The sequence below is a fragment of the Lynx canadensis genome, chromosome B2 (genome assembly GCF_007474595.2).
Source record: "Lynx canadensis isolate LIC74 chromosome B2, mLynCan4.pri.v2, whole genome shotgun sequence".
Taxonomy (NCBI): Eukaryota; Metazoa; Chordata; class Mammalia; order Carnivora; family Felidae; genus Lynx; species Lynx canadensis.
In genome coordinates, this window is record NC_044307.1 from 65763541 (window position 1) to 65777570 (window position 14030).

At 31.9% G+C, this 14030-nt stretch overlaps 1 protein-coding gene across 20 annotated transcripts in view; it reads left to right on the forward strand.

Moving 5' to 3' along the window:
- RIMS1 (regulating synaptic membrane exocytosis 1) overlaps positions 1–14030 on the forward strand; it is a 488852-nt gene that overhangs the window by 319655 nt on the left and 155167 nt on the right. For 12 of the 20 annotated variants that reach the window (XM_030315837.1, XM_030315800.2, XM_030315814.1 and 9 more), the window contains 7 exons: positions 2452–2498; positions 4508–4620; positions 6494–6624; positions 7179–7350; positions 7477–7630; positions 8679–8750; positions 13791–13947. In XM_030315837.1, coding sequence (XP_030171697.1) covers positions 2452–2498; positions 4508–4620; positions 6494–6624; positions 7179–7350; positions 7477–7630; positions 8679–8750; positions 13791–13947 — 846 coding nt within the window. The remainder of the gene's footprint in view (positions 1–2451; positions 2499–4507; positions 4621–6493; positions 6625–7178; positions 7351–7476; positions 7631–8678; positions 8751–13790; positions 13948–14030) is intronic. The other 8 variants (XM_030315801.1, XM_030315815.1, XM_030315806.1 and 5 more) reach the window with 1 other exon arrangement.

The following is a 14030-nucleotide window of genomic DNA, read 5'->3' on the forward strand; positions in this document are numbered from 1 at the left end:
GCTCAGGTTAATATGAGGCTGGAAAAGAGGTAAGTAAATTGGAAAATGAATCAAAAGTTTCAAAAAATAATTTAAAATCAAGTATTGTACACATTGCCAAATACTTTCAGATATGTAGTAGTTTAAAAGTAATCAGCTAAAATATTGATTTATGGTAACTTTTAAAAAAACTAACAGACAATTAAAGTGGACTGGAATAACATTTTCATGATTGTTACCTTTGTATGAAAATAATTTAAAAAGTCATAATTTGCATAGCCAAACCCTAAATTGTAGGAAATATGGAATGCAAAGATTATACTTAAAAATCAAATCTGGCATCAACTTTCCAGTTAATAGAGAAATTATTAGAATCCTAGAAGAATAATTCTAGCTATATTTAATAATTATGTTTAATGTAGTTCTATAATTTAAAGCAGAAACCAAAATTTATTCACAGTTAGTGGTATAGTAATTCTGCGAATCATACATGGTCTAAGAAATATCTGCCATCTTGAGGTAAGAACCATTTTTGCTAGCCTACCAAATATAACATTCTTGGCATTTATACTTACAATTGGTATTAGAACTATTCTGTCACCTTTCTTGTAGAACTAATTAAGAAGACATGTTTGTAAATGTGGAAATTTATTCCTGAAAATATTACTGAAGCAATTAACATTATTATATTTTGATTCAAAATCACTTTAAAATTTTTTTACAAGTTCTCCACAATCTTTCAGACACATACAAATCCTAAGCTTGTACCTGGTTTTAGGATTCCAAATTCTAATTTTCATAATTGACTTTGAGGCTGGTTTTCAGAGAAGTTGTACTATCTAAAAATTTATTGCTTCTACGTTTCTTTTTAAAAATTTACTTTTTTTTTTTTTATTTTTTTTTTTCAACGTTTATTTATTTTTGGGACAGAGAGAGACAGAGCATGAACGGGGGAGGGGCAGAGAGAGAGGGAGACACAGAATCGGAAACAGGCTCCAGGCTCTGAGCCATCAGCCCAGAGCCTGATGCGGGGCTCGAACTCACGGACTGTGAGATCGTGACCTGGCTGAAGTCGGACGCTTAACCGACTGCGCCACCCAGGCGCCCTTAAAAATTTACTTTTATTTGCCTAGATAAATTTAGAAAACGGTAGCAGAAGAGAAATAGTTGGTTCCTTCAAATAGTTATTGTCTTAAGTATTGCAAATTAGTCTCTTAATTATCATACGAAATACATTATACAAATTACTAGTTATAAAAATACGTATAAAATGTATTTATAAAATACATAACACAGGATGTATTATCTTTGCAAGAAGTATAAACTATAGGTGGTTATGAAAATTACTTTGCACAAAAAGTGAAAATGAGTCCAGAAAATAATCAGAGAAAACTGTTTTTGTTTCTGTCCCTCCCCTCTACCCCTGCCGACACACACACAATAGTCCAAAGAAAAATCAAAATCAAAGTGAAGTTAGGTCACAGGTAAGTGGTTAGAAATGCTTAAATAATATTCTAACATTATTCTAATAATACTGTTGGTACTAACTCCAGTCTGCTTTAATATGTCATGTTAATACTTACATATTGTTAATCTCTTTAAATTGATACTAAACTATCTTTGAAAAACCAGAGGTAAAGTAGTCCTATGCAGTATACTTCCCAAAACAAGCTGGTCCAGGGTTCTTAAGGTCACAGTGGATAATGGATTAAGCTGAGGTTATAATTAAACATTTATTCAGAGTAATTTGTGAGTGTGACAGGAGTGGGTGTTCTCACAAGTCACTTTCTAATCATACAGTAAATGGCCATATATTTAGCTAACTTCAGTATAGAGATACAAATCTCTATATAGGGTTATATATGTGTATATGAATTATATATTCACATATATAAAATATTTTAGCTTTTTTGTTGCAAGCTTGAACCATTTTTACTTTCCGAAGCAATTCATCCTTTTCATTTTATTAACTTTGCCCATGATATTCACCATATTATTTTATTATCAAGAAATGTTTTCATCCCTTTCATTCAGTAAACTCTTTCAGATGTGTTTGTAAAGCATATTACTGATTAGTAAAATGTGTCATTTTGATTTTCTAGAATTGAAATAAAATATTACCTTTAACATTTTTTTATTTCCAAAACCTACTGTTTTGGTAGTAAAAATATTGTGGTAGTTTTAGCCACAATATTAGTCTGATTGTTGTCATGTTGAAGTGTTTTGCTGTTAAATATATAAAAACTTATTTTTATTGCAGTTTGTGTGTGTGTGTGTGTGTGTGTGTGTGTGTGTGTGTGGTGTTTGACAATCATGCATATTAGTAATTGCCTTAATAGTAACTCCTGTCCATTTCCACACCTGTAAAGACCCAAAAGGATTGTTCACACCACTGAAATACATGTGGCTGTGATTGCCTCAGGGAGGGTAACTTAGCTAATGGGATTTTCACCATACCCTAATTTCTTTTAGTGATATTCCACGGATCCCTGAGAGCTCCCATCCTCCACTGGAGTCCAGTGAGTTTAAGATTTATTTGTTATTATGATATATATAGGATGAAATTAAAGAATAAAGATTTATCATTTGCTTTAATTATTTGACATAAATGAATTGGTATTACTATACTAAGGTTATCTCTAATGATATCAGAAGTTGACAACTATGACAATCATTGGAAACCCAAAGTTCTATTTTAAGATTTTCCTTTTTTTACTTCCCCCCCACCTTTTTTTTTTGTGATGGTTACACAAAAATCTTTACTGGCAGTATACCTTCTGCATCAAAATAGTCAGAACCCTCACAAAGCTCAGTTAATATAACAGTACTAGTTCTATTTGCTGTACGTAAAAATTTATTGTTACACTGGATTATTCAGTCTGATTGGTAATTAGCTCAGTCTCATGAGCTAGGCTTCTAGTGAAGGAAATATACATGCTAACAGATAATTTAAAAACAGCGTTAACAGTGTCAGGTATGATTGTGGAAGTAAGTAGGTGGAGTAGAGGTAAAGTTCAATGGATATAAGGGAGTCAAGGGACAGTGAGGCTAAAGGGTTGAATTATCTACATAGCCTTTAAAGACACTCCATGTGATAGAAGACGCCAGTGTGTGCAGTAAAGTCTAGACTGGTAATGAAGTTTTCAGTGAGAATGTGGAAGTGATAGATATTTACTTTGCAATGGATTGGTATTAAATTCAATACCTTGGGCTTGATGACCAAGTGTTATTATGGAGCCCATCTTATGGAAATACAAAATACAAAATACAAGGTGATTTAAGAGGAAAACAAGTGATCCAAGTGATCGTTGTTACAAGGAGGTAGAAAATATATGGTTGGGATAAACAAGGAGCTGAAGATTAGGTAGGTATATCAAATGCCTACCAACATGCATACCTGCTAGATGAACCCATATTTGGTTTTGAAGTTTCTGATAACTAATACACAGAAGGAAATGGGACCAATTACATAATTTATAGTGTCAATACTATTTAAAAATGAAACTGATATAATACTAAAAGCAGACTGATTATTAGAAGCAATACTATTCTTGTACTAAGACCCAAGAAAAAATTATCCTAAGGATCCTTGATAAAAGAAGCGTAATAACAAAGAATTTTATAGAACTGTTTCTTAAAGTCTTTGCAGGGCACAGAGTGATGCTACACGGCTTAATTTAGACTTAATTTGTGTGTATTTAGAAAAAAAAAAAATATGTGGATGACATACCCTCCGGCAATGCTCCATGAATGTTTTATCAGTAAAGCTAAGTTTTCAATGACTGTGGGTTTAAGGTTATACTTGCTGGGGTAATAGCATTCTATAGACATTCTATACTGTGGATCGTGTCAAGGTATACTTTAAGAGTGATCTGAGAAGAGAGACCTCTCATTTAAAAAAGAGGGGAGGAAAGCCTCACCGAGTAGCTAAGTGGACAGCCAGCCTCCTCTACACAAAGGTGAAGTGGGTCACTTGTGGTGAGTCACTGGAGACAGCATTCTCAGACATACAGAAGATACATTTCAAGATCAAAACTGAGATAGATGGTAAATCTTATTTTAAAAGTGGTGAATTCTAGGCTTAGATTTGGCTCATATATTATATGTGCATTCATTTTACTTTCAGCAAGGACAGTTCATAATAGATGATTCTTTGGCCAAGATAATTAAAATAACAGGTACCATCTTTCTTATCAGTAAAGCCTGAAGCCTTCACCCATATGTGAGTTTATGCAAGAATCTAAACTGTACAGATACCCTCCAGAAATGTAGAAAACCAATATATATTGAAGCAAATAAATACAATATTTGATTATATCATTATAAATACTTTTAAAATAGGCAATTAACCAAAGAAGACAGTATGATAATTTTCTGTGACTATCCAGTTGGAAGTATGTTCTACTGTTATTGATGGTATTGAATTATGGTTTTATACAAATAACAGATGCATTTAACATTTTATAAAAAATATTCCTACACATATATTATAAATGTTACTACAAATTATTTTTTTTTCTCATTTTAGGTTCAAGTTCCTTTGAATCTCAGAAGATGGAAAGACCTTCCATTTCTGTTATTTCTCCAACAAGTCCTGGAGCTCTAAAAGATGCCCCACAAGTCTTGCCAGGACAACTTTCTGTATGTATTTTTTTGTACATGTTGGGGACCATTAGGATTTGCTCACTGTTCTGAGTCTGTCCTTAAAAATGCATGGCTTTCTTTGAAGCCTGTGATATGTTTGTAGTCACCTAACACCATAATCTATTTCAGCAATTTTGCATGTATTTATTAAGTTATTAGATTAGCCTTTATCCATATATTTATTTGGAAATGTTTATTGAGTGCCTACAGTATACCCCGCTATTATAAACATTCAATGATAAATGACAACATAAGTAAATAAAATATCCCTTATATTTTGTGTGCAAGTTTCCAAGGTCAGTTGGTAAGATATAAGAAACTAAGAAAGTCATGTTCCACTTATTTAACCTTATGAGTCTGGAGTCTGAAAAAAGTTTTTCAATATTCTTTTTACTTTCTTGAGACATTTAGTGAAACACTTCATTTCTGATTATCACTCTGAAAAAGCTACAGTTTTTCTTACTGTTGCTTTACATGTGACGTGAGGAAAGCTGGAGTAAGGAAGTGATGGCTAACCATTATGAAATGCCACATCTGTGTAGATTATGGTAGAATACAGGACATTTATATTCATAACTGAAAGAAAACTTGCTTCAAACTATTCTGTAAATAGTGTACTTTTTCTCCTTTGGTAATGTGTGGATTTCTGTAGTCTGCTTTTGCTGTACTTCTCTTGTTGTTAATTAAACAAAGAAGGTAACTATAAGCTTGATGTTATTTTTAAAACCATTCCTGGTTTTAACTTCTGTTTTTAGTAGATTGATATCTTTGAATAGTCCTTTCTGTTTATTTTATCTGCCCTGCCATCTCTGTGTGTGTGAATCTCTGAAGTACTCCACCTATATTTCAAGAGGGATGAAAATCCGTTTGGGTTTTTGAAAAACACATCTCTGGTATTATTTGAAATCAGAGATTTGGATTCATATGGAATCAGGTTTGAATCCTTAATCTGCCCTGCACTATGAAAGACCAATCCTATGTTAAATTAGTTTATTTTCTTATAGTGACTGTTAAATATGTTCCATATATATATTGCCATTAGACAACTTTCTCTCACAGTTCTTACTCAACTAAAAAACCAAAACTAACTTCTAAATTAAAAAAAAAATAATGTTAACACTGTTTACTGCCAGCATTTATAAATATATTGACTGCTAAAGTTCTGGTGTTTAGGAGCTCAACAATAGTATTTCAGTGTGCCATTCCCCCATTTTTCTTTATTCAAACTATTATGAAATCTTAGTAAAAATATAATTATTTGGCCTTCGCTTAGCTGAAGTTATGTAATGCACCTTCCTGCCTTCCTTGTTCTTTTCTCCTTCTCTCATGAACATTAACATTTAATAGGTGAATTATGAAAATTAAGTGAAAAAAATAACAGGAAACAACAGTACCTGGTGTAAAGGGGGCCCACAGTAAATATGTTTCCTGATCTCTTCCAGATCATTTGGGTAAATTGTTTATTCATCAAGCCTCATTTTATTTCAGTGGCATATGGTGCTACAAAATGCATGTAGCCACAATAAGGTCATTAAGTCACTTATAATCACTGAACACTGGCACTTAGCATTTAAAAACAAGGATAATTATTTCAATATCCCTTTCTTCCCTTTTTAATAAAATTTTTATCAGTTTTATTTTCATAACATGGTCTAAGAGAGTATAACACTATAGGCTGGACAGTTGTAAGTCATGTCTAAAATACATAAAGAGAAAAGTCAAATTGTAAGTGGTTATGCTTTCAAATTCGTATTCTTTTCAAAAATAGTATTTATAATTATAATTTAAAAGTTCTTCAAAAATAGTATTTTTTGTAGAATTAGAATGTCTTAGGGCTTGTGCAAATGATTCTTTTCTTTATCGATCTCAGGTAAAGCTGTGGTATGATAAAGTGGGACACCAGCTGATTGTAAATGTTCTGCAAGCAACAGATTTACCGACAAGAGTAGATGGGCGTCCCAGGAATCCCTATGTGAAAATGTATTTTCTTCCAGATAGAAGGTAGTGAATAATTTTGGAAAAAAATATGCAAAAATTCTTACTAATATAAAAGGTAGACTGTTGTTTCCTGGGATATAGTTTTATTTATTTGGTAAAATTGATATACCAAAAATGGCACATAATTAATGTGAACATTTTGATGAGTTTGAACATACACATGCACCTGTGATATAGTTTTAAGGTATAATAAATCATTTTCTATGAGGGAATAAACTTTGTCCCTGAAAAAAAATCCCTCAAGCCTTGTATTTTAAAAAATATAATTTACCAATTTAAAATTTTTTATTACCTTGTTTATACATCTATTAGTCTTGGATAGCTATACATCATTTGGAATGTACCTTTGTGTATATATGTCTATTATCATAACTACTGCTAACTCTGTAGTTAAAATTAGAATAGTATTAAACTCTATAGTCTTTTTAGACTTTAATGTTAAAAGTTATGAATTAAAAATAGTTAAAATCCCAATAGTGGTATTACATGTCACTACAGTAGATGGCAGCATATACTTTATTTTGCTTTTTCATTTACAAAACATACTTATTTTTCAGTGATAAAAGCAAAAGGAGGACTAAAACAGTAAAGAAAGTACTAGAACCAAAATGGAATCAAACATTTGTCTATTCACATGTACATCGTAGAGATTTTAGAGAACGGATGTTAGAAATAACTGTGTGGGATCAACCAAGAGTACAAGAAGAAGAGAGTGAATTTCTTGGAGAGGTGACGTATATTGTAAAGATTCGAGCCAAATGCTTATTGAAGTTCTGTGATATGTATTAATTATGATAGCTTTTATATTATGTTTTTGTCAAGGTGCTTGATTTAATTTAAGAACTGCCCTTTCAGATCCTCATAGAATTGGAGACAGCACTTTTAGATGATGAGCCACATTGGTATAAACTTCAGACGCATGATGAATCTTCACTACCTCTGCCTCAGCCATCACCTTTCATGCCAAGGCGACACATTCATGGAGAAAGCTCTAGCAAAAAACTACAAAGTAGGTTAAAGTTATTTTTAGTTACCCAAATTAGAGATTAACATTCAAGATATTTTTTCAAATGTTTATTAGACATCAAAATACTGGAAAATTATTTATACAAAAAGACTTGGCAAAACTATTTTCTACATTTCCCTAATGCAAGTATTATGTATAGTACAGTAGAGGGATTCCAGAGCTGAGAGTTTAAAAACTCTGAATTAATCATTCTTTGCCCAGTACTGATTGAATTGTTGATTGGTTAACTGATAAAGTAATTTTTGTTATTATTGATGAGTTGCTACATATAAGGTTCTTGATAACCTTATAGCTCCTGGGTATTTTTAACATTGTTATTCATAAGAAACATTTTCTAAAACACATTGTAAAGTATGTTTGTTGTTACTCATCTGGTGATTGGGAAGAACAGTATTCTTTTCTGCATGTATCCATTAAATTTTGATTTATGAGTAAATAATGAATCAACTGAAACTTAGAAGCTTCATTTTGGTAATCTAGAACCTGATTGTGTTCCTCATATAATTGAATTTTTCATGTTAGTGCCTCTCTGATCAATCATTTTCTCAAAGCTAATGTTTAATGCAGAATAATGGCTAATTTTGAAGGATAAACATAAATGTTTTATAAAGAGTCATGGTGCCTTTTTTAATAATATGAGCTCAGTAGAGCTCCAGCCAAGAAAGTCTTTTAACCTTTCCACCCAGCCACATCCACCCTGAACTGCAGAGGAGGGCACCTAATTGGGTAGAAAACAGTGTATATACTTAAAGAATAATTTGAAAAGTCAAAATCTTACTGTATGAAATTCCGGTCCTTCTAAGTCTTAAATGATTTAAAGAGGAAATACTGAGAAAATGTTATCCTTGGATCACAAACCTTTTTTTTTTTTTTTTTATATCAGCTCAGCATTTACTTTGTATTATTCTTGTTCAGAAGTATTTTGTAGTAACATTAAGTAGCTTTAAAAAACTTTTTTTTTGACCCTGTCCTTTAACATTTCATAAACCAACAAGACACAGAGGTATCTGTTTGCCTTACTGTTGTGCAGGATCTCAGCGAATCAGTGATAGTGACATCTCAGATTATGAGGTTGATGATGGTATTGGAGTAGTTCCTCCAGGTGCGTGGGTGAAGAGCATGGCTCCGCTTCACTGTGCTTCTTATGCTTGTTTTCACTGTCAATTTCCAGACTTATTCGGGATACTGAACTGGAGATTTATAGCACAGAGAAATCAGTATTATATTATTCCATGGTGACTTGTGTTCCAAATTACTAAAAAAGTTTAAAATGTACTAGTAACTATTCATTAACATTCCCACTTAACTTAGGTTCTTTTCTAGAAGCATGGCTAGCTAGGTTGAAATCATTATTTCACAATGCTCTGAGCATAAGTAAAAATATGAATTTTATTTTGAAAGGATATGGTTCATTTTCTCAAATAAAAACTCCATTTTCCTATGTTTTATATTGTATGCCTACGATTTTCCGTCTTCTGTTTGTGAAAATAATGTAGCCTTCCATGGAATATACTGAGACAGGTGCATGGCAGGATTTAAAATTGCATGCAGCATGGCTTAACTTTTAATGCTTCTGTGATGTGTTTACCACTTATTATACCTAGAATGTGTATGTGTGTATTAAAATAAGGAAATGCTTTAGAAAGATTCAGTATTCATTTTAAGTCAACATTTTTTTATCGCTGTATAAGTTAGTAAAATTTTTGTGGCATTGTCTGGTTCAAATCTCAGTTTCTCATCTGACTCTTTTTTGTCAGAAAGTGAGAGAACCAAGTAGTAAAGGCCTATTTCCTTGGCACTAATTCTATGTTATTTCCTTGATTTACTAATACAAAATAAGGAAATACCAAATAAGTAAGTAAAGTGAAAATCTTGAGATGTATAAATAAGAGTTACTAAAGGCATTTCCTTAGGAAGATATTGACATATAACCCCTTAATTTATGTCATTTCTCAGATGGAGATGCACTGAATTTGAGGGCAATGATTTTGGTAAAGTCAGTAGACCAATTCCACACTAGTGACTAAATTCACAATTTGGAGAGAAACATACAACTTCTTTAAAAGTACAAGAAATTATGGAGAGTTCTCTAAAATTAGCTTTCATTTGCTTCCTGTAATTCAGAGAAAATATAGTTTTTAATCACTGTATGACATTAGTAAATATTCTTAAAAACAATAAACTTGCTGCTGTACCCATCTATACTCTTAGATAATACTCTTTGATACCAGAGTGGAAGAGTTTTAAATAATAGTGGGTAAAATGTAATCTTTTATTTTCTGTTTTGTTTATTTATAAAAGTATCATAATATTTAGACACATTGTCCACAGAAACTTTAACACAACATTCAATAGAATATTGGTTTTTTATAAAATTGAAAGTGGAAAGGTGATTGCACATTAAATCTACTAACATTTAAATAGGAATCAGATGATTCCTGTTAAGAAAGTCATCAAACCTTTCTAACAAGAATCTTGGCTATTAATCAGCCTTAATGTTATTACCAGCTCATCTAAATTGAATCTACTTCTATGTGTGGTTCTCACATTTTATTCACCTAAAATTTCATATTTTTTATGATGAGGCAGGATAGCAAATGGATGAAAGTATAAATGGCCAATTGAATAAACACTAAATTACTGAAATGGTAAGTTTCTTCTCGTTTCCCTGAAAGATCACACAGGTACCAAAAAGGGAAGTTATGGGACCTACTACCGGTGGAATTAGTGCTTGAATACCACCAAAAAACACTGAGTTCTAAAAATATTTTTATTCCCTACTGAAATACCATATTATGATTTTTATGAATGTATATAATCTCTTATCATATAGGAGCAGTGCCTAAATTGTCATTTCAAGTAATATTCATTTTAATTTAGTATTTAAAAGGTAATGAGGCAGATTTTTAATAGAATATAACAAATAAATAACCAATAATATATTATGTTCCAGAGGTCTGATCATAAATTAAGAAGGGAGATAATGAAATTAATTTATATTTTCAGGTATAGTCTTCATTGATCCAAAATGGACATGTGGTAGCTTCTAAAGATATATACAGGTGTGAAAAATACAATGTAGCAAGTAATATATAATATATTTTAAATAAAGAGGGAAGATGAGACATTGGTAAAATTAGGGCAAGCAGCTAAAATAAAGTGAAGGGATAAGCTAATAAGCATCTTGATAAATTCTCATATGCTTTTAGAAGTTGACTACAAATTTGTTACTACATTTCCTAGCATCCAATAGGAAGAGAAGTTTGTTTAGAAGTAGAGACTAGTTCTGCATATGTTCAGTATACTCTAAAGTTTCTGGTTCTGTGTTTCCCCAAGAAGTTCAACAGCTTTTTTTTTTCTTTTTTTTTGAGAGAGAGAGCATGAGCATGAGTGAGTGAGGGGCAGAGAGGAAGAGAGAGAATCCCAAGTAGACTCCGTGCTGTCAGTGCAAAGCCTGACACAGGGCTCGATCTCATGAATGTGAGAGCATGACCTGAGCCAAAATGAAGAATAGGCCACTTAACTGACTGAGCCACCAGGTGCCCCCAAAACCTTTATTTATATAGATGCCCTACCACAGCTGAACCTTAAATTTTCTTTTTAGAAATATATGTTCGCCTTTCTAGAACCACAGAGTTCTATGCTCTTGTTTGATGTACTTACTACCTATCTCCACTTAGGGAATCTAAGGTTCTGAAATTAGTTGAGACATTCAGAGCTACTTTTTATTAACTGTATCATAATTTTGTGGTTATTTGAAATAAATGACTTTAGCTGCTTAAGAAGAATAAAAATAATCATATACAGAATTCCCTTATATGGGGCAAGACGTGGTGATCTCACTTTTCTTTTTTCTTTTTTTTATGTTTATTTTTTGAAAGAGAGTGAGACAGAGTGTGAGTGGGGGAGGGGCAGAGAGAGAGAGAGAGAGAAAGAGAGAGAGAAAGACAGAATCCAAAGCAGGCTCCAGGCTCTGAGCTGTCAGCAGAGAGCCCCATGTGGGGCTCGAACCCACAGGCTGTGAGATCATGACCTGATCCGAAGTCAGACACTTAACTGACTGAGCCAGCCAGGAGCTCCATGGTAATCTCAACTTTTCTGAGCATTATTGCAAATACATAAAGTGAAAAACAAACAAACAAACTTTGAGTCAACTAAAACATTGAAATGAGCATAAAATATCAGTGTCCTCCCAACTTTTTCTGAAGCTAGAATGTGTTCTCAATAATAAACATTCTACAGAGAAAACCAAATTACCTTGAAAAGCAAAAAACTGATTGAAGAGGGCATTTGTTAGGATGAGCACTGGGTGTTGTATGTAAGCCAGTTTGACAATAAATTATATTAAAACAATAATAATAAAATAAATTAAAAGGTAAAAAAAACAACTGTGAATACAAATTAGGATAAGTTAAAAAATCTTACTTTCTACGTAAATACAAAGAATCCAAGGGAAAAAAATCATTTATATCCTTCTCACAGCAAGATGTCTAATTCCCTGTTATTTCATAGTGATTAATTATATAAAATATGAAAGTTTTATTTATATAACATGAATATTCATTGAAATCTTGAAATGGTGCTTCCAATTAAATTTTCACCTTCCATAATTATTGTATAATTGATAAAAAATGTTATCAAGTGATAACAAATGGTAGTTTGAAATGTTTATGTAATTCGGACCTTGGATTAATTATCTTTAAAAATAACCACGATGTTTTATAATGAGCTGTGAAATAAATTCACTACATGTAAATTTAGTTGGTTTCTTTCTAGACTTAATATTGCAGTTTATACAACTTAACAATGACAAAGAAACTTCCCTACACAAAACACAAAATAATAGCTTAATTGCTATGATTTTTGTTATAAAATTAAGTATATGAAATTATAAATTATATCATTTATGGTTATGTTATTCGGTCATTATACTGATGTTTTCAGAATGGCAGAGTGGTTGAGCTTCTTTGATCTCAATATTGTCAAATTTTACTTTACAAAATGTTGAAAGACCTTCCTTATACTTTAAGCTTAGTTAAAAGATCGTACAATCAGAAAAAATAAATTGTTGGGGATTTTTAGTCTGCCTTTAATAATGATGTTTCATGGCATATTTTAAAATAATATAGCAGTTATGAAGCAAATAAATGAAGAAAAGTTCAAGCTGCCCAATTAAATATAATGTTTTCATGTTTCATGTACATTTATGTAGTTGTAAATATAATCATTTTCCTTTGGCCACAGAATTTTTTATTTTGCTTTCAATAATGGCAAACAATGACCCTTGCGAAAAAAAAATTTAAACTGTTACTGTGGATTTGAGATTGGATTGCTATTTTATCTTAACTAAGTCAGAAGATGATATAAACCTTTTTGCTTCAAGGGAGAATCAATTTTAGAATTTATTTCTAATTGCAGTTATGTTAACTATATTAATTATGTTACCGACACATTTGTGGAATAGGTTCAAATGTCTGAAGTAGATTTGATGATTGTTTCTGTAGGAGGATTAATCTTCTCTGCATTATTGCCATAGTCATCTCCATCCATACACTATTTTCACTTGAAAATTGCAGTATTATATGTGGTTTGCAAAATTCAGTCAGTATTTGTAATAGTGAAGATCTAGTACTTTTCTTTGTTAACTAAAATTTATATGATGATATTTTCATTTTCTTATTTGCAAAGCCATCTAAAATCCAGCCAAGATAGTTTATCCTGTGGAAGAAAAGTTCAAATAACTTTTAAAGAGACACCAAATTTCCAAGCATTGATTTATCTGTTAACTATAGTTCCCTGTCAAGTTCTTGATCTGGGTTGCTGAAAAATCACTAACTCATTCATTTTCTGAATTAAAGTAGTATCCCAACTCATTATAATGTCTGAGGCATCAACTGTCATATTCATATTCAGTATCTCCATGGTACCTTTGAACAAATCTGTAGCCTGTTTTTATGCATGTATATGTTACATTCTATGTACGTATACTTAATAGTTTTGAAGAGAAAGGTTAATAATATTGATTGCATGGCATTTATTTTCATAGGTCAGTGGCTGCTTTAGATGTAATCTGATATTTCCACATTAAAGTTTATGTTATAGAAGAATACTGACAGATTTTTTTTGTGTGTACTCTTGCCAGTAGGTTATAGGTCTAGTGCTAGAGAAAGTAAATCTACAACATTAACTGTGCCAGAACAGCAAAGAACAACTCATCACCGCTCACGTTCAGTATCTCCTCACCGCGGCGATGATCAGGGAAGGCCGCGTTCACGTTTACCAAATGTGCCATTACAGAGGTAGGCTTTAAGATGGGCTTAGTGTCTCTGAGAGTACTTTTTAATTTTAATATAATGTAAGCTGCCACAAGACTGTTACTGAA